At 41.4% G+C, this 23,623-nt stretch overlaps 1 protein-coding gene across 42 annotated transcripts in view; it reads right to left on the reverse strand.

Annotated features, from left to right (window-relative positions):
• The window catches only part of MACF1 (microtubule actin crosslinking factor 1), a 407,445-nt gene that overhangs the window by 171,721 nt on the left and 212,101 nt on the right, over nucleotides 1-23,623 (reverse strand). For 39 of the 42 annotated variants that reach the window (XM_070078713.1, XM_051857940.2, XM_051857938.2 and 36 more), the window contains 15 exons: nucleotides 22,800-22,927; nucleotides 22,625-22,718; nucleotides 22,264-22,418; nucleotides 20,601-20,877; nucleotides 18,470-18,598; nucleotides 17,693-17,770; nucleotides 16,273-16,434; nucleotides 14,385-14,489; nucleotides 13,698-13,793; nucleotides 12,776-12,901; nucleotides 10,167-10,319; nucleotides 8,793-8,947; nucleotides 4,399-4,525; nucleotides 2,893-3,076; nucleotides 2,311-2,480 (listed from right to left, as the gene is read on the reverse strand). In XM_070078713.1, coding sequence (XP_069934814.1) covers nucleotides 2,311-2,480; nucleotides 2,893-3,076; nucleotides 4,399-4,525; nucleotides 8,793-8,947; nucleotides 10,167-10,319; nucleotides 12,776-12,901; nucleotides 13,698-13,793; nucleotides 14,385-14,489; nucleotides 16,273-16,434; nucleotides 17,693-17,770; nucleotides 18,470-18,598; nucleotides 20,601-20,877; nucleotides 22,264-22,418; nucleotides 22,625-22,718; nucleotides 22,800-22,927 — 2,139 coding nt within the window. Of the gene's footprint in view, nucleotides 1-2,310; nucleotides 2,481-2,892; nucleotides 3,077-4,398; nucleotides 4,526-8,792; nucleotides 8,948-10,166; nucleotides 10,320-11,295; nucleotides 12,902-13,697; nucleotides 13,794-14,384; nucleotides 14,490-16,272; nucleotides 16,435-17,692; nucleotides 17,771-18,469; nucleotides 18,599-20,600; nucleotides 20,878-22,263; nucleotides 22,419-22,624; nucleotides 22,719-22,799; nucleotides 22,928-23,623 lie in introns of those variants that run through there. The other 3 variants (XM_070078719.1, XM_070078709.1, XM_051857931.2) reach the window with 2 other exon arrangements.

Raw genomic sequence — 23,623 nt, forward strand, 5'->3', positions numbered from 1 at the left:
GAGAGAACAGTACCGACTAACCAAAGTTAACATCAGTAGCAAAAGGATATTTCAGCATTGCACATCTTCTAATAGGAAACACCAAAATACATTGTCACACCTGTGGCATTCCTACCAAAAACAAATAACCTAAATCGAATCATGAGGAAGCCTCATATAAATACAAAGAGAGGGACAAAATGCTCTACAAAATAAATGGTCTGCATTCTTCAAAAATCTTAAGTTCAGGAAAGATGAAGAAAAGCTGAGAAATTATTTCAAGTTAAAGAAATCTAAAGAGATACAGTAACTAAATGCAATGTGTGATCCTGGACCAAAAACATTCCTTTTTTTTTTTTTTTCAGGGAGAAACAAAGGAGTATATGTGGCATTATTAGGTCAACTGATGAAATTTTAATGAAGTCTGAATTTGTATAACAGTATTACATCAATTTTAATTTTAACTGATCTATAGTTATGTGAGACTGTGTTTTTGGAAATAAATATACACTTAAGTATTTAGGGGTAAAAGAACACCATGTCTGGAACTAAAAAAAAAAAAGAGTACTATAACATATATAATATAGAAGAAATGATAAATCAAATGCAGAAACATGTTAGGAGTGGGCATTTGAACTAGCAGTTCAGATGCCAATTGGGTTGCCTGCATCTCACACTGGAATGCCTAGGTTCAGTTCCCAGCTCCAGATGCTTACTCCGGCTTCCTGCCGATGAAGACCTTGGAAGGTAATTGCTGTTTTGTCAACCACACATGGAAGACCTGGATTCAATCTGTCACTCTCCGCTTCGATTTGGTCCAGCCCTGGCAATTTTGGGCATCTGAGGAGTGAACCAGTGGATAGGAACTATGGCAGAGCAGTTAAGACACTGCTTATGACACCCACATCTCAAACTGGAGTGCCTGACTTTAAGATCTTGTTGTGCTTCCAATTTTAGTTTCCTGTTAATATGCACCCTGATGGCTCAAATATTTTAGTCCCTGCCACACACATAGGAGATTCAGACTGAGTTTGAGGCTCTTGGCTTTGGCTTGGCCCTGCTCGATTGGTGCAAGCATTTGAGGAGTGAACCAACAGAGGAAAGATCTTTCTGTCTGTCTCTCTGTTTTTCCAATAATTAGACAGGAAAAGGAGGGGAGGAGGGAGAAGAAAGAGATTAACATTTGGAGAATCTAGATGAAAAGAGTATGTGCTAAAACTTTTTTGCACATCTAAAATTATTTCAAAAAAATGTTTAAAAGTTGGGAGAAGGTCTTTTAGAACAGCTGGATATTGATCTTCATTTTTTATCACATTCTATTTTTCAGGGACAAATAGATTCAGGATAACCCTATAGAAAAGTACAAGACTTCCATATTCAAATTACAGGCTTATATGATATGCCTCTTACAGGCATATTACATCCCTTTCATCTTTGTCTTCAGGCTTAAGAATAACTGAAAAAGGTTAAAAAAAAAAAACACTCCTCTTCATTAGCCATTCTGTTCCATCTCCTTTAAGCTCCCAGATCAAATTTAATAGTCTTCATAGAGCTCCTTTATACCATTCCAAGCAGAAAGATTCATATGTCTGCTTGAAAATCTGGAACTACACTAGTTATTATGACATATCTTACACTGAACTCTCTGTGACTTCAACCTTTTCTTCTTCTTCTTTACATTACAAGCCAAAACAAGGACCTTGGCTTACTTTTCATTGCATGCCTCAGAGGACTTAATAAAGCTATTCATATTTGCTGCTTTTGTTTCAAGAACATGACCCTACATTTTTATAGCTTTCTATTTTCTCAGGAGGCTCATTCTACGTATTATGCCACTTCTGTGACTTGCATTTATCATCTCCATCTTATAAGAAAGAAAACTAAGGAGGAAAGTTAATTTGCTCCATACTGTGCATCACAGCCCGCTTGAGAATTTGATTCCTCCCTTCTTTCCTTATATTTATTAAGTCCTATGATCAAAGGTAATCATACCTTTGATGAATATATATGAATATATATAATATACATATATACATATATATATATAGAGAGAGAGAGAGAGAGAGAAGCATCTCTAAAATGCAGAGCTTACAACAATTCACTAGTCTGCTTCTCAACTCTGTAGGAAGTTAATTAACATTCAGCAATACACTAAGCTACAATCCTGCTTCTCCGCAGAAAAGGCATGTATAGGCTGCAGGGCAGAATTCCTGAACAGGGCTATCGTGAGTCTATTTGCTGCATTTCTTAGGATCCATCCTCTTTTGCCATCCAATTGATTCCAAAAGCATTTACTCTGCAACCAGCACCCACCTTGCTCCCAGGGCTTACCTCCTGCTCTGCAATCCTTAACGCACTTTCCTGCCGGGCATCTTTGTCAGTCCTAGAGCTGGCTGGAGACTGAATTCGTTTGACCAGCCTCTGTTCACACTCCTCCAGGCGTAGCTGGATATTCTTCAGCTCTGAAATGTACATCTTGGCCACAGTCTCCTCTTTGTCTTCTGTGAATGCACAAGCACAGAAGACCATTAAGCTCTGCATCTAAGATCAGCATACCTGAGGGCATCACTGGCTCTAGCAGACTGGACACTGCACAGATAAAAGCAAGGTCTTGCTTAGAGGATCCTTTGTCTGACCCCTTATATTACGTATTAGTGTTTAAGGATGCAAATATGTTATAGCCACAAGAAAATGTGGCAGGCTGATCAGCAATAACAACTTAAGTTTCAATAGGCCTCTTCTTCCATGATCTGATTTTGAGAGCCCATCTCTACGAATTTTCCTCTACCTCAGGTTTTTAGCAAGTCAACTGGGGAGAGGTGGCAATGCCACTCTCCATTTTGAAAGAAGGGTCTAGCAGTTTCCTTCAGGGTTCTATTCACATCTGCCTCTCTCCCCACAGTATACACACACCATTTTCCATGGACTTCACTAGGCGCTGGAAGTGGGCTTTACAAGCTTCCACTTCCTCTTCCAAACGCAAGCGATCAGCCACGGAGAAGAGTACAGAGTCACGACTGTCCTGCAGAAAGTCTTCATAGTGGGCCTGCAGGTTCTGCATAACCTGGTGGCACTCCCCTGGTGCTGAGGATCGAAGCTAGTGGGAATAAGCCAGAAGAAATTTCAATGATGTGAACATAACCCTTTTTTTTTTGAGTCTAACATATATGTAAAACAGTACACAAACCATGATTGTAAACATGTTGATTTTCATAAATTCAATTCACTCACACGGCCAACATTCAGAACTACAACCACATGCCTTTGCAAAGAAGACCAAGATGTTACTTATTTTATTTATTTTAATAGAAAGCTTTTATTTAGCATATATAAATTTCATAAGTACAACTTTTGAATTATAGCAATTCTTTCCCCCATACCCATCCTCCCACCCTCAAACTGTCCCACCTCCTACTCCCTTTCCCATCCCATTCTTCATTAAGGTTCATTTTTAATTATATTTATATACAGAAGATCAACTCTATACTAAGTAAGATTTCAACAGTTTGCACCCACACAGACACACAAAGTATAAAGTACTGTTTGAAGACTAGTTTTATCGTTAATTCTCATAGTATAACACATAAAGAACAGAGGTCCTACATGGGGAGCAAGTACATAGTGACTTCTGTTGTTGATTAACAATTAACACTCTTATTTATGACATCAGTAATCACCTGAGGCTCTTGTCACGAGCTGCCAAGGCTATGGAAGCCTCTTGAGTCCACAAATTCTGACATTATTTAGACAGGGCCATAATCAAAGTGGAAGTTCTCTCCTCCCTTCAGAGAAAAGTACCTCCTTCTTCGATGGCCCCTTCTTTCCACCAGGATCTCACTCACAGAGATCTTTCATTTAGGTCATTTTTTGCCACAGTGTCTTGGTTTTCCATGCCTGAAATGCTCTCATGGGCTTTTTTAGCTAAATCCAATGCCTTAAGGGCTGATTCTGAGGCCAGAGTGCTGTTTAGGGCATCTGCCATTCTATGAAGTTGCTGTGTGGCCTGCTTCCCATGTTGTATCATTCTCTCCTTTTTAATTCTATCAATTATTATTATTAGACACTTGGTCTTATTTATGTCATCCCTTTGACACTTAATCCTATCATTATGAACTTAAACTTATCATTTTAACTAGTAAGATGGCATTGGTATCTGCCAACTTAATGGGATTTGGAGTCCCATGGCAAGTTATTAGCTTTACCCCTAGGGGTAATGCTACTTATTTTTATCAGGGATTTCTTTAACAATTCAAGCTGTTGTTTCTAGTTCCTAGGGCCCATAGTCCCCTAACTCTAAAACTATCCCTGATGCCACTGCATTCTATTTGAATGGGAAGAAAATATCACAGTAATGAAAAAAATCTCCTTCTGGAAAAACAGAACCAACAGGATGCAAGCCTGGGGTAAAGTTTTAATTACCTTTTCCAGGTTCCAAGTCTGTACAAGGTCAAGGTCCTTCCGAAGGTAGTTCCAGGAGATAAGGCTTTTGGTGTTAACATGTAGCTGGTGCCAAAGGGCCATCACCTTCTGGTAAGATTGTTCCACCCTACAAACAACACAGAACCTGGCTAAAGCTTTTTCAATACTTGAACTTTTTTTTTTTTTTTAATATATTTATTTGACAGGTAGAGTTATAGACAGTGAGAGAGAGAGAGATAGAGAGAAAGGTCTTCCTTCTGTTGGTTCACTCCCCAAATGGCTGCCACAGCCGGCACTGTGCTGATCCAAAGCCAGGAGCCAGGTGTTTCTTCTTGGTCTCCCATGCGGATGCAGGGGCCCAAGCATTGGGCCATCCACCTCTGCCCTCCCGGGCCACAGCAGAGAGCTGGACTGGAAGAGGAGCAACCGGGACTAGAACCTAGCACCCATATGGGATACTGGTGCCGCAGGCAGAGGATTAACAAAGTGAGCCATGGCACCGGCCCCTCAATACTTGACCTTTATAGTTTATAGACCTTTTAAGGAAAAATGGGATTGCTTGAATGAAACTGAGTTTACATGTTGAGCAGAGAAAGGCAACACTCAAATACTAATCTTTGGAACTAAATTGAGATCTTCAATTTGGATTTGCTAGAGTATTATGTATGTTAGCATGTATTTAGCAATCTCACAAATATTACAAAAATGTACTAAATTACAGGAAGCTAGAGAGAAAAAATAGCCAGGGAAAGTAATAATAGAGAACAGTATAGATAAAATAACCTCATTTGCTGAAAAATGACATTGATGCTTAAAAAAATTAAATTTCTGTGTTCTATATATTTATAAAAATGCTAAAATGTGTACAAGTTAACAGCAACTTAAGAGGTTCATCTGGAATATAAAAGAAAACTGCAGTTGAATGGTTTGAGATTTTTTAGAATGCATTTATCTGAGGGGCAGAGTTACAGATAGAAGGAGAGACAGAGAAAGGTCTTCCATACACTGGTATACCCCCCAAATGACCGAAACGCCTGGAGCTGGACTGATCTGAAGCCAGGAGCCAGGAGCCAGGAGCTTTCTCCGGGTCTCCCACATGGGTGCAGGGGCCTAAGCACTTGGCCACTCTCTACTGCTTTCCCAGGCCATAGCAGAGAGCTGGATCTGAAGAGGAATAGCTGGAACAGGAACTGGTGCCCACATGGGATTCCAGTGCTGCAGACAGAGGCTTAGCCTACTAAGCCACAGCACTGGCCCCTGGTTTGAGATTTTTAATAAGCATTCCATGTCTAGCTGATTCTCTCAACTTCTAAGACTTAAAAACATGAAGATACATAGACACACTCACACCAAGTTACTTTGAATTTGAGTTGCGACCAAAATACAAGATAAAAAGAATAGGATAAAAAACCAGAAGCTAGGATATCAGCTACATAACAGACTCAGTTTATCTTCCCTCTCTCCAAAAATCCCACTAAGATTTTAGTAAAGTTGAAGTTAAAAGTTCATGGGACCAGCACTGTGGTGTAGTAAGCTAAGCCTCCACCTGCAGAGCTGGCATCCCATATGACTGCCAGTTAGTGTTCCAGCTGCTCCTCTTCCTATCCAGCTCTCTGCTATGGCCTGGGAAAGCAGAAAAAGATGGCCCAAGTGCTTGGGCCCCTGTACCCACATGTCAGACCTGGAGGAAGCTCTTGGCTTCTGGCTTTGGATTGACCCAGCTCTAGCCATTGTGTGCATTTGGGGAATGAACCAGCAAATGGAAGACCTTCTCTCCCTCCCTGTAACTGTGGCTCTACCTCTCAAATAAATAAATAAAACTAAAAAAAAAAAAAAAAAAAAAAAAGAAAGAAAGAAAGAAAGAAAGAAATTAGGGGGCCAGCGTTGTGGCACAGTGAGTTAAAGCCCTGGCCTGAAGCACCGGCCTCCCATATGGGCGCTGGTTCTAGTTCTGGCTGCTCCTCTTCTGATCCAGCTCTCTGCTATGGCCTGGGATAGCAGCAGAAGATGGCCCAAGTCCTTGGGCTCCTGCACCCACGTGGGAGACCCGGAAGAAGCTCCTGGCTCCTGGCGGATCAGCGCAGCTCCAGCCATTGGAGCCATCTGGGGAGTGAACCAGCAGATGGAAGACCTTTCTGTCTCTACCTCTCTGTAACTGTCTTTCAAATAAATAACATAAAATCTTTTAAAAAAATAAATAAAAGAAATTAAAAGTTCAGGACATCTCAAAAGAAATGAAAAATAGAAAATAATAGAACCCAGGAGAACTGATAACAGAATTAGTCCAATATCTGACATACGGGGATTCTTCAAAGCAAGAACAGGAAAAACACAGAGAATTAAAACTGTAAATAATCCAGTAAAAATTTATGCATATTAGAAAGACGAGTTTCCAGTTTGTATTTTTTAGCACAATGATTGCAAAAAGACTCACTCAAAGGTACGGCATTCCTTTCAAATGTTAGTGATAAAGAGAAGTGCTTAAAAGCTTCCAGAGCAACAGATTTCATTCACAAGGCAAGTTACCCCTTAAAAAAAGGATAAAGAATGAAAATGACACTATGTGTCTCTTAGTTAAGATACCCTGGAAGTAAGAAAACAACAGAGCCACACCTTCAAGGTTCAGACTTTTCCCAAAGAATGTTGTATGTATGTCTACATAATAGTGAAGGGAGAAGAAAGACATTTTCAGACATGAGAGGTGTCAAAACAACTACTTCCCATGCAGCCTTTTTCAGTAACCTACTGGAGAGTGTGCTACCGTAAACCAGGCCATGAATCAATAAATAAGATCTGGAAACTAGGACTCAATAGGCCCAGCAGAGAGGTGAAGCAAATCCCCAGGTGAAGGAGAATGCCAGAGAGGCAGCACTGAATCACATCTACAGAACAAGGCCAGACAGAAAGGAAGAAGAGAATGGATAGGCCAGAGAGCTGTTCCCAAGAGAAAATGAAAGGGAACTTCAAAAAGTTCACAGAAAAATGGAATGAGAAGTCTATTTTGGTGCAAAAAACTATTTTGAAATCCATGCCTAGCTTTTTCATAATATGCATTTTGCATTAACTTTTGGAAGGCCCCTTGTAAGTATAAAATCTGTTAAGCAGTATTAAGTGTTCTTAGTGTTTTTAAGCAAAATAAAGACAAACAAGGAGAACAGAAAGGGACATTTGCAGTGAGTGGGGATGGTGGCCCATGAGAGAGACTGGACGCACTGGATGAAGTGAGGAGTGAACTGCGCGGATATCTAGAGCAAACATGAAGTACAAAGCTCCTGGATGAGGCAAGAGCAGGTTAGCTGTGCTTGGGAAACAGGAGGAAGACCAGAGTGACTGCAGCAGAGCACAGGAGGAGCCCAGAGGAGGAGCAGTCCAGAGAAGGCAAGCTTGTTACAAAGATCCCCTGGAGTATCACCTGGCTCAGCGGTAAACAGTTTAACAATAAAATTAAAATTACCAATTTAAACAAAAAATTGTAACTTAACTACATTTGGGACATGAAGAAAGGAGCAGTGTGTGTACAGAGAGCTAAATGTTAATCTCCTAGAGTAAGAAATTAATTTCTGAAGTTGAAAAAAATCAGGAAAATTATTCAGAAACAGAGTTAAAACTCCAAAAGATCTGTTGAAAGAGTTGAAAGCAGTTGACTCTGGGAAGAACACTGGGGTCAGGGAGGAGACTGTTTACTTTTACTATAAGCTCTTGGATATAATCCAACTTTCTAAACTATGTACATACACTACTTTAATAAAATACAAATTAAAGAAAATTAGCTGGGGCCAGCACTGTGGTGTAGTAGGTTTAAGCCTTTGCCTGGTGTGCTGGCATCTCATATGGGTACTGGTTCATGTTCCGGCTGCTCCTCTTCCAATCCAGCTCTCTGCTTATGGCCTGGGAAAGCAGTGGAAGATGGCCCAAGTAATTGGGCCTCTGCGCCCATGTGGGAGACCAGGAAGAAGCTCCTGGCTTCAGATCAGCCCAGTTGTGGCCATCTGGAGAGTGAACCAGAGGGTGGAAGACCTTTCTCTTCATCTCCCCTTCTGTCTGTCTGTAACTCTGCCTCTCAAATAAAATAAAAATAAATAAAATCTTAAAAAATAACTACCAAAAAACTGAAAATTAGCTCTCACAATAGTTGATTTTCTAAAAGTAAGCTATTTACAAGCAATAATCCTTTCAAAAATAACTATCACTGAATATACCTCAATTGAACAAAAACATTTATTGAAGATCTGTTATGTAGCTGGCAGTGTCAGACTCATCATCCCTAGTAAGAGGCCTTTCTTTCCCAGAAACACACAATTTGGTCACTGTGTTCAGGGAGATCACGACCACAGGCTCATCCCTCCATCCGTTCACCCAGGACAAACAGCAGAGTGGACAGTGAGAAAAGTTACCTGCTGGCCATCTCAATGGCATCCTTGTTGGGTGGGGGGATGAGGAAGCAGACTGATGGCACCATTGCCTCATTCCCTGTGGGGCTGATCACTTTCCATTTGGTCCGCTGAGAATTATCTTCTAGCACACACTCATCATTTTTGCAAATCGTGATCTAGAGATACAAATTCACAAGTTATTGCTAATGGACAAAACAATAACCCATTATTACCTGTTGTCTGATGCCAGAGCTGTAAAATCCTTTCAAAAAATCTGATTAAGATATGTTATCATCTAGTAAAGGCTCTTGATTTCTTAAATCTACAACACAGGAAAAGTTATGAAATGAAATAAATCAAGGAAACATGTGTTCATTAAATGCCTGTTACATGTCAAGTAACTTAATACTTGAGAGTCATAGAGATCATAAAAGTCCTCAAGAGCAATCTCTGAACCAAAAACTATTAGAGTAAAAATGGTCTTGTGATCCTTCCTCCTCCTTTCCTATCCTTCCACTAAACCCCCTGTAAATGGTTAAATATTTTATAATCAATTTTCTCTTGAGAGACAAGTAACCAACATTATGATCCCTGTTTTATAGACAGAAGAACTGAGACAAAGAAGAGTGCTGTCTCATTTTTCCACTCATTCACTCTTCCATTCAACAAATATTTATTGAGGGCCTGCTATGTGCCTAGAAGTGTTCTAGACACTAGCGATGGAAATGGTACAGTGGCAAGTAGAACAACACAGTCTGTATTTCACACACTGAGGTGGGACCATATGGTAAACCATGTTGTTTGACAAATGCAATTTTCCAGGATCAGTGGAAAGGACGGGACCCTGTCTTGGCTTGAGAAGTAGACAGATTATTCAGCATTGAAGGCCACATTAGGGAGTTCAGACTTTCTCCCAAAACCAGTGAGAAATTGTAGGAGTGTCTTTTTCTTTTTTTTAAGATGATGATTGTTGTAGGACAAAGTATGCATTAAATGAGGAGGCTGATACAATATCCAAGTGAATGAAACTTATGATCGAATGTAGGATAGCAGCAGAGAGACAGAAAGAACATGTAAGGGATATTTACAGATTAGTACTGACTTGGTCCGACTCGTTATGGGGGATAAGAGGGGACAGCAAGCAAAGATATCTCCCAGGTGTCACAAAGGAGCATTTTCTCCAACACTTAGGCACCTATGTGGTTGGTGAGGCCAATCACTGAGGCAGGAACAGATCAGGACTATAGAGTTTGTTTAAATGATAGAAAAGATGTGAATGTCAAAAATTCTACAATTTGATCTTTCCCTATTATCATAACCCTAACTGAAGGTTTCCTTTTTCTCTTCTCTCTTCCTTCCCTCTGAAGCCCCAAGTTACCCTTTTCACCTCCTCACCTCGATCTGCCGATAGTCACAGATGGCCTTAACAGAAATGGTGCTCTTTAGCACATGGTCTGGACTGCGTGGCTTTAGCTGAACAATGGTTTTTGATCTCCCAACAAGACTGGCAACGGAACTCTTGGACTGTATAAGCTGCTCCTTTTCATCCTACAAAATAAACAAAACAAAAAGACATGTTACCACTCAGGGTGACCAAGCCAACAAAGAAAACTGAGTGCTCCACTCCCCTAAGAGAATGTCATTTCTCAGTTAAGCAGGGAACCTTGGTGGAGCCATCTTAGATTAAACTTTAGACAAGGATAAAGGAAAAAGGAGAGAATGTTTCTGTCCGCTATCAAGTGCTTTTGCACCAAAAATTTGCAGCTTCCTCCCTGTTTCTCTTTCAATGAATCATAAAGCCACATGCAAAAAAACAAACAAAAACAAAAATGAACTTCAGCTGCCAGATATAGTGGCATATAGCTAATAAAGGATTTCCCAAGTTCAGAGAACATGGCAGTTAAAAACAATAATAATAATAATGGCATTATTATTATTATTATTATTAAATTTCTCACTGGCAAAAACCAGTTCTTAACCTTCCTGCTTAGGAGAAGCTAGACACTATTTAAAAATTTTTAAATTATTGTATCTCCCACACTGTACTTCACATATCTCACTTTCTTAAAATGAGTTAAACTTTATAGAGAAAGATCATAGCTCTTCAACCAACAATCCATAAACAAATGCTATTGGTGAAAGCATTATGATAAATGGATTTAGGGTTTACCTTTCAATATCTTGCCATGCGATATTCACGTGAATCTGATTGATTTGAAAAAAGTATCATGCAAAATTGAAACACTCAAATCTCTGCAAACTCAATTATCTTAAAAACTAGTAAAATTCTTGTCACCAAACTTGATAGCAATCTACTAAAATTCCATTAGAGAATAAAAGATAGCCTTTATCTATTAACCATGATGGTTCAAGCCCATTTTGTGGCATAAAAGTCCCCAGAAGAGGGCTTTCTTTGGATGGATGTAGATGTGATGACAGCGAAGAGTTAATAATGTTAAGAAATGCCATTAAAGAATTAAGAATATGCAAGTAAAGAAAAAAAAGAAATGCTTAAATAAACTACCTGTGCCTGTCCCCGGGAGCATGATTGGAAGAAATACAACTTTAACTTCTTAGTTAAGAGAGAGGAATAGAATATATCAGGGAGGCAGCCATACGTCCATACTTGAGAGCTGCTCTACCCATTTCAGTTTCCTTGCAATAAAGATGTCAATTTCTCTCTAACCCACAGCCAAACATCTCAAGCTCCAGAGATCAAGTGCTCAGCGTGGTAAAAGTTCTGAAAAGAACCAGAAGCCAGGACAGATGCTCCCGAACCTGACAGACAAGCCGAGGAGCAGACCCAGGTGACTCCATGCCCCGATGACGCCGCCAACCCGATGCCCCTGACCTGGAGAGGAGGGAACACAGCAGCGACCCTCGAGAAGAGAAGATATGACAATTGCAGAGGAGTTACCCTACGACAGGAAGACACTCTGTGGGAGGGAGGAGATAATAGCCAAGGATTATATTTCTCCTTCAATACTGTAGTACCCCTGAGAGAGACATTTTAGAGACAACATCTGAAAAGTCAGATTTTTATCCTTCATGCCAAATAAATTAACAGATTATTTGCTCAGGTGAAGCACTGAACACAAAGTTTACTATAGTTGAAGTGTTAAAAAAATCAAATAATAATCCAAATGCCCAAATCTCACCCACCAAATAAAGGAACTGTTTGGGGTTATTCTGGTTCTCCTCTTTATACTTTCCTATGGAAATGTGAGGATCCCCTAGCTTCTCATGCAGGAAAAGCAATTTCCCTTTTGCACACACATTTCTATCTCAATTTGAGATGCAGCTTGAGCCCTGTTGCCAACTCTGTGTAACAGACATTCAACAAATGTAAATAGTTTTGCTATTAATTTTATAGCTAGCCCCTCAAGAAGCAAGTATTTTTTGGAGAAAACAAATATAAAATTATTTGGATAAAATATTAGACTTTTTAAAGTTAATATGGCTATATAAACTGGACAAATACTGTATTACATCTAAATAAGATTTTAATGTTAGCCTTCATTAAAATTAATTTTCATCATTACCAAAAGAAAATTACCAAGGAGGAAAAATTTGGCTCAGAACTATTTCATTTTTTAAAAATTTTCTTTTGCATAAGAGAGTAAAAAAGAATTTGATGTTAGCTAATCTGCTTCAGGCCCCTCCCCCTTTTTTCCCATGCTCTATCTACCTCATTCTAGGCCCCAACTTCTGCACTGAAATAGGGACAATGCAAAGAAAGGACAGCGAGCACTAAGTGGCTCAGGGAGATGACTAGGACTCCACTTCAGTAACATACCCAAAGAAATCTCACCAGCAACTTACTAAGGAAAGAAAAGGAAAAAGGAAGGGGACAGAAGAAAACTGGGTAAACTTTCTGAATATGAGCTAACTGTTTTCTTAACCATGGCCCATCGCCCTGGAGCTTTCAAGGATATAAACAGCAGCCGCTGACAGGGTTTACTCTGTTGCTCAGAAGTAACCATCCCCACTGATACAACACCCACCATGGAGTCCTGGAGCAGGTCCTCGAGGCGGGACAAGCTGGTGTTGTGGTCGCAGGAATATTTGCGCTTGATGGAGTCTTGGAGGTTCCTCAAGAATGACTCCAGGTCCCGCGCATCACTGAAGAACTGTGGGAAGGTAAGGAGGGCATGCCTTCTGCTTAATGCACTGGAGGTGCGGACTAGGGAAGTGTGACTTCTGTGCGGTCCAGCAGAGGGGTCACTGCATCCCTGTCAGTGCACCACAAAGCGCACCCAAGCAGCAGCCGGAGGACTGAGCCTTACAGACAAGTTGGCCCGTTTCACCCCTCAGAACCCACTGTTCTTTCCTCTTGACTTCTGGCTACTGACAACCCTGGGCTGTGAGGGATATTGCATGAAAAGCCTGGAGGTCAGGGGATCAAACGTTTCAATGACTTAATATGACTACAAAATGGTCACAGAGATACATAGGTAACAGCTGATTCCTCCTCCACCCTCACCTGAAAACAAGCAGTGGAGTCTTTCTTGCTGTGATAGGAAGTGGTATGGCCACATGACTTGCTTTGCCCACAGCACGTAAGTGTGACAAGGAGGAAAGAGTGCTCGTGCCCTGGGGCATGCTCTCCTCTGCTGCGGAACACAGTTACTATACAAAGAGGGTTGTCAGATGCTACAGATGTAAGGCTTTCCATCCTGACCCCTCCACCAACTGTCAGATATGTGAAGGATGCTGTTTGGGACCAAACAGCTCCCAGCCTAACCTCTAATGGTGAAAAGCATTTAGCTAAGCCCTGACCAAACTGAACTAATTAAGTGATGCTGTTTTAAGCAACTATGTTTTGGAGTGGTTAGTTTATATAGTAAAAGCGAATTGATAGAAATGTGTTCTTAGCTTCACCTTCATGCACACACACGTGCACACACACACAACAGCCCACTATACCTGAAAGTAAGCAGTATTCTCTTTGACATGCTGCTCAACACACAAGCACAGCTGCTTCATCCACTGCAACTGGGACTGAACAGCAGCACTGTAAGCCTGCAGCAACACACAGACAGGAGGGCACGAGTTGAACAGGCCTTATCCATATATGCAATGCTCTCTTGACTCGCCACCAAAAGAGACACTGCAGATACCTGTCTGGCACCTGATCAATGCTTCCAATGAGAAAGAGGACTGCCTCTTATCCAACATCATTCTGTTAGAAGGGTTACACAGAAAAGGCTTCTTCCACATTCAGTTGCAATTAAATGATCTAGTCACAGAACCTAGGCCTAAAGAAATCCCTCCTGGATTCCTCCACAGGTTCTCTTCTCAGGGAAAAGAAACCATACCAACTAGAGGCAGGGTATACACAGGTAGTTATTTGAAGAAATAGGGTCCAAGTCACCTTTCTTCCTGAAGTTAAGAGTCAGCCTCTCTTCTGTTGTTTTTCCTAGTATGATCCTTAGACTATCAAAACTGCAGGCTTTTGAGTGATGCAGGAACAGTGGAAAAGGAAGAAGACCCAAGGCAAATGATCCCAGATACTACCTCCAGGTCTTTCAGCAGAACAAAGACTCTTATTTGAATACTTTTACAACAACCACCTCTGAGCATCTGACCTTCATACATTCTCAAGCCACATACCTCCACTGTCTGTTTGGCTGGGTGGTTCTCAAGTGACAGCAGTTCTGCTGTATCTTGGAGAGACCGGAATACATCCTGTTTCTCTTCCAGTTCCATCATCAACTCCTGAAAACAGAATTCAGTTTTATGGAATAAGTGTAATAAAGACAGAGAGTACAATAAAGAAAAAGCTACATTCCTTGTCCTCCTATAAAGGAAACTACAACAACCCAGGGTTGGTTCCAAAATGAGATGTGTAAGTATCATGTGCCAGAGGACTTCAGTGTAGGACAAGTGCACTAGAATCACTGGGAAATGATTTCCAAAGGACACAGGACCTAGCCAGACCTGAGCAACGTGAGGGATCACAGAATGAGCACCAGAGGCAGAGAAAGAAGACAGCACGGCTAGAGTGGACAGTTCACATTAACTCCCATGCCAATACGTGACACATCAGTAGAGCAGTTATCACTCTCCAGTTGGCTTTACACAGACTATTCCCACAGCCTACAAGGCCCCCTTCTGGCTCTAACTTCCAGTAATACTGCATGACCCAATTTAAATGCCAGCTCTAATCCTCACAATCAGATTTATCCCTTCTCTTTGATGCTTTCAGAGTACTTTCTTTGTATGCCTAGCACAGCCTGACTTCCGTTCTCAGATTATTTGCATCAATTTCTTCCTTCTTCAATCAGGAAAAGCTCGTTTTTTATATAAAAGCTCATATTTTTAAGAACCCTAAATGAATGAAATTGAAGTATCTAAAGTGAGTGCTAATAAGAAAGCTTTCAATTTGCATAGGGTTTATAAAATCCTTTAGAGACCTCTGAGAGTGGGAATATTGAAAGCAGCAAAAAAAAAGATAAAAAGAAAAACCTGTTTGTCTACATCTTTCATTGAAAAGTAAAGATTATCTCTTTGTCCAAAACTGAATTTTCCTTCCCATTACACAAAAGAGATTCAGACCGAAACATTGTTAATTAAGAATGGTTATCTTTTTAGAAGTGTACCTATGAGGGGCTAGTGCTGTGGCACAGAGGGTTAACACCCTGGCCTGAAGCACAGGCATCCCATATGGGTGCCGGATCAAGACCTGGCTGCTCCACTTTCCATCCAACTCTCTGCTATGGCCTGGGAAAGCAGTAGAAGATGGCCCAAGTGCTTGGGCCCTGCACCCAAGTGGGAGACCTGGAAGAAGCTCCTGGCTCCTGGCTTCAGACTGGCACAGTGCCGGCTGTGGTGGCCATCTGTGGAGTGAACCAGCGGATTGAAGAACTCTCTCTCTCTCTGCCTCTCCTTCTCTCTCTATGTAACTCCAACTTTCAAATAAATAAATAAATATTTTAAAAAAGAAGTGTATCTATGAAATCTGTTCTCTTTATATTAATAAAATTTAAAAATTAATTAAGAAGAATTCAGAAATTTATGGAAGCTAGAAGTACACTACAGTTAGATAATACTAAGCTCTATACTAAATCTTTGGCCTAGATTAACTTATTCAATCTTAATGTTTTATTCAACTCTTTAAAGTGATGCTGTTTTCCCACTTCACAAATGGTCCAAATTAAATGATTTGAAGAGGGACATAGAGCTAGTTAGCACAGAAATAAGAATTTGAACCTGTCTTTCTCACTCCAAAGCTTATAACCTTACCACAAAGGGTTTGCCTTTGAATTGACTCAGCTTGCAGAGGTCTGCTCCATTCACCCAAGACCCTGTCCTTCTAAATAAATCACTTCTACAGCTCTACTGCCCATCTCTCAGTACACATTTCTCACATGCATAGATGCAATGAGCAGGGTCTCTATTTTTGTCTATCAAAGTGCAACTCTGGAAACCCAAGCAGACTAATCCTCTTTCCTTCTGGTGCTATTAAATAAATATGACAGGCCTGCTGTGCTAGACTCACAGAGAAGTAATTTTTCTTGGCTGAGATATTGGGATTGTTGTCACTCCAGTCATATGCTAGTTCCTCCTCCTCCTTCTCATTCAACCAGATCAACTCAGCAGTAGCTCTGGAGACAAATTTATGCAGACTCTGAAGGTGCCTCATTCGGAAGCTAGAAGTTTCCTAGACAAAGCAAAGATTATAAAGTTAGACTGACAGTCTTTGCATCTGTAGAAGATAGCACATTTGACATAAAAGGAAATAACAACACAGGAAGCAAATTTAGTTTTGCTTTTTAATCTCTGGGTTTGTCTTTATGGAGTCAAGTTTAGTACAAATTTGACATAAAACTCTCAGAGGGGCTGGTGCGCCGTGGCACAGTGGGTTAAACCACCACCTATAGCACCTGTAGCATGATGTGCATGCTGGTATGAGTCCTGGCTGCTCTTCTTCTGATCCAGCTCCTTGCTAATGTGCCTAGAAAGGGGCAGAGGATGGCCCAAGTGCTCAGGCCCCTGCACCCATGTGGGAGACCTGGATGAGGCCTGGCCCAGACCTAGCCAATGCAGTCATTTGGGAGTAAACCAGCGGATGGATCTCCCTCTTTTTGTCTTTCCCTCTAACTCTGACTTTCAAATAAATAAATAAATCCTTAAAAAAAAAAAAAAAAAGACTCCCACAGAGCCATTGTCAATCCTAGACAGCAGACACAGCACATAAGGCTTTTACAGGGGTTTCTGGATAAAGAATGACCCTTTGGCTGGCGCCGCGGCTCACTAGGCTAATCCTCTGCCTTGCGGCGCTGGCACACCGGGTTCTAGTCCCGGTCGGGGCGCTGGATTCTGTCCCGGTTGCCCCTCTTCCAGGCCAGCTCTCTGCTGTGGCCAGGGAGTGCAGTGGAGGATGGCCCAAGTACTTGGGCCCTGCACCCCATGGGAGACCAGGATAAGTACCTGGCTCCTGCCATCGGATCAGTGCAGTGCGCTGGCCGCACCACGCCAGCTGGGCGGCCATTGGAGGGTGAACCAACGGCAAAAAGGAATACCTTTCTCTCTGTCTCTCTCTCTCTCACTGTCCACTCTGCCTGTCAAAAAAAAAAAAAAAAGAAAAGAAAAGAAAAAAAAGAATGACCCTGGGCCTGTGCTACTCTGGAAAATCTTGATACATAGAAATAAAAAACAACAAGTAGGTGGGGAGTCCCCTCTCTATCAACCACAAACTTTTAACTTTGGTGTCTCAAAGCACAATAGCTAGGTTAAGTTCTATTTATTTAAAACTTTCTGGAGCAAGTAGTTTCTGACCCATTAAAGAAAAAATTTTACCTACGAACATAGTAAATGATACAACCTGATAAACAGAAAACCCAAACACAGCCAAACCATAAACTTTTCTGAATTGGGGAAGACAGCTGTCTGGAACGTAAGAGTCAGTCAAAATTTACCTTCAGTTTACAATACTGTGTCTCCAGCTTTCCAAGTGTTTCAACATAACTGGTATGGAAATTTTGGGACATTTTTCCCTGATAAGAAAGGAATGAAATAATACTACATTAGAGAAAGAGTAAGTAAACTACATGTTATGGTTTCAACTATGTAAATATTATGTCTGCATATAGATAAGGGTTGGCATCCCTAAACAAACAGAAGCTGAGACAAGTCTGAGTCAGATCCTATAGGCTGGAGCAACACTAGGTGGGCAACAGCTTAGCATGATGATTACAACCAACAGACTTCCCCATGCTGTGTTTCCAGTAACTGTGGGAGGCTTCTAAGCAAAACTTGTGTTCAGTGAACCCCAAACTACTCTATTGCTTTTCTGAAGGGCAGAGTTGAAATTAAAAATGGAAAGACAGAATAACAAAAGAGAGGAGAGATTTAATAAATGGTTTCTCCACACTGGCTCTCTACTATAGAAGGTGAAGGGATAAGAACATGAATGTCTGCGGTCAGAGAGCCTGAATCTAGATACTGCTTCTAGGATGTCTTCGCTTTTTAGTAAAAAAGGGGTTAATAAAAATCCTTTCTGGCAAGGTTATTTCAAAGATTAACAGACACACTTCACATAAAAAGGAAATGTATTGTAAAGTGCTGTTCATGAATATTCATTATTCTGCCTTTCTAGAGATCCTTCTCCTTAGAGACAGCTGTACTTTGCACACTGTCCCATTACCGCTTCCACCTCTGCCCCTCCCATAATGTGGATTCTGAATGATACTCACCTCATACAATCTGGCCTCTTTGACGCTTGAGCCCAGTTCTTCTACACTGGTGTGGATGTGCTGCTGTGTTTCAAGCTGCAACTCCACACTAGGCAGGTCATTACCCCACTCTGCTCGTTCTAGTTTCATCTGGAAAAGGAAAAAATGGGTATAATTTACTGTTGCACTGGCAGGGAACAAAATAGTCAGAATCGATGTTTGGACAAAAGTATTATCTAAATCACCTCTATCATTCCATGGCTCTTAAAGAAAACCACACCATAATCCATAATCATCCCCATGGAGCTGGAGATCAAACCCCAACAGCTAAAGTAACAGAGGCAGCCTTTTGCTGCCACATATAGAAATATAGTCCTGAATTTATTATTCAGAAAGGAGTCTTAGAGCTGGCATTGTGATGCAGCAGGTTAAGCCAGTGCTTAGAATGCCTACGTCCTGTAGCGGCATTCTGGTTCCAGTCCTGGCTACTACTCTTCTAATCCAGCTCCCTGCTATAATGCCTGGGAGCTAACAGATGGTGGTTCAAGTAGCTGAGTATTTGCCAACCACTTGGGACACTCAGAGATCCTGGCTCCTGGCTTCTGCCTGGCACAGCCCTGGCTTTTGCAGCCATTCCAATAGAATATCTCTCTCTGCCACCCCTTCATATAAATCTTTTTTTTGTTTGTTTTTTTTTGAAAGGCATCTTCATGGGATGAAAATGCTTTACTTAACAGCCTAGTTTTTCCCTTTATGGAGTCTCTTTATTTCACAATCAGAACAGATACAAGGGTATTTCAAAAAGTTTGTGGGAAAATGGAATTTAAAATAAGTTTATTTTGGCATGCAAAAATGTTTAAATCCATGCACTTTTTTTTCATAATACACATCTTCCATGAACTTTTTGAAGACCACTTGTAGCTTCACTCATGGAATCAACTACTGGCCAATGGAAGATACTTTTAGCTTGTCTTTGGATATTTTTATTTATTTAGCTTGTCTCTGGATATTGGCACATGGGACATATACCATCTGCAAAAGGGAAGAATATAAAACAAAAGGATTAGAAAGATAAGGACAACATCAAATTTGAACCATTATCCTAGAATACAACAAATCATGTCCCTTGGAATTGTGGAACACAGAAACATTGTTTAAACTTAAGAGCTAAGACCAACTGCAGAAACTGAAGAATAAATTCCTCTGTCTATGAGGGAATTTCAGAAAAGATAACAGATTCATAAACACTGAAATTTTCCCATAAGCTTCGACCTATAGCACAGTTAGCTGATTTCCAAAGAGCTTCAAATTAGAAAACAATGGGGTATGCAGTACAGAATTGGGAGGATTTGAGTTGACCTTGTCCACTTAAGACCTAAGGAGAAGGGACTTAGGTCCAGACAGCATCAATAATTATGGGAATCCAGGGGTCAGCATTAAGGTGTAGCAGGTTAAGCTATGATGCTGGCATTCCATATGGGCCCCGGATCAGGCTGCCCTTCTTCCAATCCAGCTCCCTGCTTATGCTCCTAGAAAAGCAGTGGAAAATGGATCAAATGTTTGGGGCCCCCTGCCACCCATGGGGGAGATTCAAAAGAAGTTCCTCGCTCTTGGTTTCAGCCTGCCCAGTCCTGGCTGTTGTGGTCATTTGGGGAGTGAACCAGAAGATGAAGATCTCTCTGTAACTCTGCCTTTCAACAAAAATCTTTTTTTTTAAAGATTTATTTATTGGAAAATCAGAGTTACACAGATAGAGAAGGACAGGCAGAGAGAGAGAGAGCGAGAGTGAGAGTGAGAGAGAGAGAGAGAGAGAGAGAGAGAAAGGTAGGTCTTCCATCTGCAGGTTCACTTCCAATTTGGTTGTAACAGCCAAATCTGTGCCAATCTGAAGCCAGGAGCTTCTTCTGGGTCTCCCACATGGGTGCAGGGGCCCAAGCACTTGGGCCATCTTCCACATAGCAGAGAGCTGGATCGGAAGTGGAGCAGTAGAGACTCAAACTGACACCCATATGAAATGTCGACATTGTAGGCGGTGGCCACAATGCCAGCCCCATAAATAAGTATTTTATAAAACTAATTAAGGGAATCCATACAAGGGATACAGAGTAATAAACATTAGTGCATTGTATTAACACTGTGGACATATACCTACCTGCATCTCTTCTACCCAAGATAGTAGTTCATACACAAATCGGAGATTGCCTTCATCTTCAGAGGAAGAGATTGACACAAGTTCAGCCCGAGTCATGGGCTTGCGGAACCAGGAGGTAGAAGAAGAATGGGTTGTCTTGGTTAAGGGTTCTGCTTTCAGATGAGTAGTGGTTAAAGTAGAGGGTGGAACCAATTCAAGTGAAGTGAAATGGCCTTTCTGGTACAGGTTTGTACACTCTAGACGCAAGGTGACCAGCTCATCCTGCAGACGCATGACCCTGAAATGGAAGAAGAGAAAAAAGGAAGACACTTAAATCTATAACATATTTTGTTTAAATGTTTATTTATTTGAAAGGCAGAGCAATAGAGAGAAACAGGGAGAGAGACTGAGATCTTCCACCTGCTGGTTCATTCCCCAAGTGCCTACAACAGCCAGGGCTGGACCAGGTCAAAGTTAGGAGCCCAGAACTCCATCTGGGTGTTCCACATGGATGGCAGAGACCAAAGCACTCAAGCCATCATCAACTGCTACCTTCCAGGATGTGTTAGCAGGAAGCTGGATTAGAAGCAAACTAGCTGGGACTCCAATCAGTATTTGGGCATCTCAAGTGGTAGCTTAACCTGCGGTAACAACAGCCATCCCTGTAACATATTTTTAAATATAAAACTTTCCCTAATCCATATGACAAGAACATGGTAAAAATAAAAATGAGAACATATCTGGAAAAGTGTTACATGAATGCAAGGTGATATTACCAACATCTTCAACTCGTTCTGAGTTGTCTTTAAGGCAAATGCCAAATTACAGTTCTAATTGGAAGGAATTAAATCAATATCTATTTAAAGAATGCCTGAATGGTATAAAGGAAGAAAGCAAAGATTAGAGGTGAAGAAATGAGGGTCCAAGTCTTGTTTCTGTAAAAAAAAAAAAAAAAAAAACTAGCCCTGGGGGCCAGTGCTGTGGCATAGCAGATAAAGCTGCCACCCACAGTGTTGGCATCCCATATAGGTGCCAGGTTGAGTCCCAGTTTCTCCACTTCTGACCCAGCTCTCTTTTAATGCACCTGGGAAAACAGTGGAGGATGGCCCAAGTGCTTGGGTCCCTGCACCCACGTGGGAGACCCAGAAGAAGCTCCTGGCTACTGGCTTCAGTCTGCCCAGCTCCATCTGTTGCAGCCCAGTGGGTGGAAGATTTCTGTTTCTCCCTCTCTCTCTGTGTAACTCTGCCTTTCAAATAAAAAATAAATAAGTCTTAAAAAAAAAATTAGCCTTGTGACTTTAGACAACCCTCTTCCACACAGTGGGTCTTGGTTTCCTCCTCTATAAAATGAGTGCATTGGATCAATGCTTCTAAAACAGCTGTGCTATCACAAACTAGCAGGTCATGCTGAAATCAGGGTGTGTGTGTGTGTGTGTGTGTTGTAAGATGCCACAGGGACTGGGGGACTCCTACAGGTATTTAGTGGGAGGGGTATGCAATAAGGGGAGATTGTCCTCTAACATGAAAATTTTTCTGCCCAAAGTATGTACTTACAGTATCTCCATCAAGACCCTGACTGCGCTCTAAGTTCCAAATTATAAGACTCAGGGCCTGACTCTTGATCCCATCTTGATCCTTGAACTTCAGCAATAAGCAAGCCTTTCATTTGAATCTCGTTTCTCACCTAAAAGCCAGCTCTTCTAGTTGGTAGTAATTCTCATCCCGTAGGATCTGGAGATCCACTTGCAGCTGCCTGATGAGACCTTCACACTCTTGAATGTACATGATAACATCTGACTCACACTGTACTGGTTGTCCCGATTCCAGGTGAGCGGCGTCCTGAGACAGAAAGGGAGAGTAAGAATGAGAAAACTTCCACTCCCCCCCCTGCTAAAATGGAAGGAGCCAAGCAGTCCACTGCAATCTCAAGAAAAAAGCAAACGATACGGCTGGATTCCACACCTGTTATCTTTGACCATTAGAGCAGAGAGTAGGTGTGGAGCACATGTGACAGAGGAAATAGGACAAAACCGTCAGAGACTCACAGCCTGCAGTGTATTCTTGGCTAGTGTCAGTTTTTCTTCACAATTCAAAGCACCATTCTGGATTTTGTTTGCAATCTGTAGCAGCAATTCTAGCCTAAAATAAGGAAACCACAGTCAAGTGCAAGTTCAAGCAGCTGAGTAGTCACATCAGATCATCCTCAGGCTCTGGACTCACCTCTCTACAGCTGGCCGAAGGGATTTCTCTCGCTCCAGCATCTCAATGATGAGCTTTCCCCACTCTTCTTCCACATCATTAGGGTGATAACCTTGAGGCAGTTTAATTCGGCCAAATTCTATCCACACCTGAAAGAGACACTCCTTCAGTACAAAACCACAGCCATGTCCTCAGGCCTTTCTTCGCTTACTCATGTACATGCTCAGTGCTTCTTTATCCAGCCATTATCTAACATGATTAAAGTTGATGAGTTAGCAGTGTCTCAACTTGAGGTGAGAGCAACAAAATCTCTAAAATGCAGGGACAACTTGCTCTAAATCTTTTCATTCCTTCTACATATCTTCATGTCCTCTTAATAACCCCCATCCTGGCAAGGTTAAATGCCCATTTCTACAGCTCCACATTCTCTAAGAATCCAATCTGAATGGAAGCTCTTTGTTTTCATCCTAAAGAAAGATTTAGCTTCCTTTCCTCTGAGAAACAGGTTAACATCCAGAAAATTCAAGATTTCTAGAGCAGGCCTTTGGTCTAGTAGTTAAGATGCCAGTTGAGACACCTGCATCCCATATCAGAGTACCTGGGTTCAAGGCCTGGCTCTGGCTCCTGATCCTAGCTTTGTTGATGCAGACCCTGGGAGCCAGTAGTGATCAGGTTCCTGCTACCAACAAGAGACACCTAAATGGAGTTCCTGATTCCCAGCTTTCACTCATGGCCTGCCCCAGAGAGATGCAGTGGAATGAAACAGCATATGGGAGCTTTCTTTCTCTGTCTCGCTGCCTCTCAAATAAATAAATAAATTTTAAAAACCAAGAAACTCAAGATTT

The sequence above is a fragment of the Oryctolagus cuniculus genome, chromosome 7 (genome assembly GCF_964237555.1).
Source record: "Oryctolagus cuniculus chromosome 7, mOryCun1.1, whole genome shotgun sequence".
Taxonomy (NCBI): domain Eukaryota; kingdom Metazoa; phylum Chordata; class Mammalia; order Lagomorpha; family Leporidae; genus Oryctolagus; species Oryctolagus cuniculus.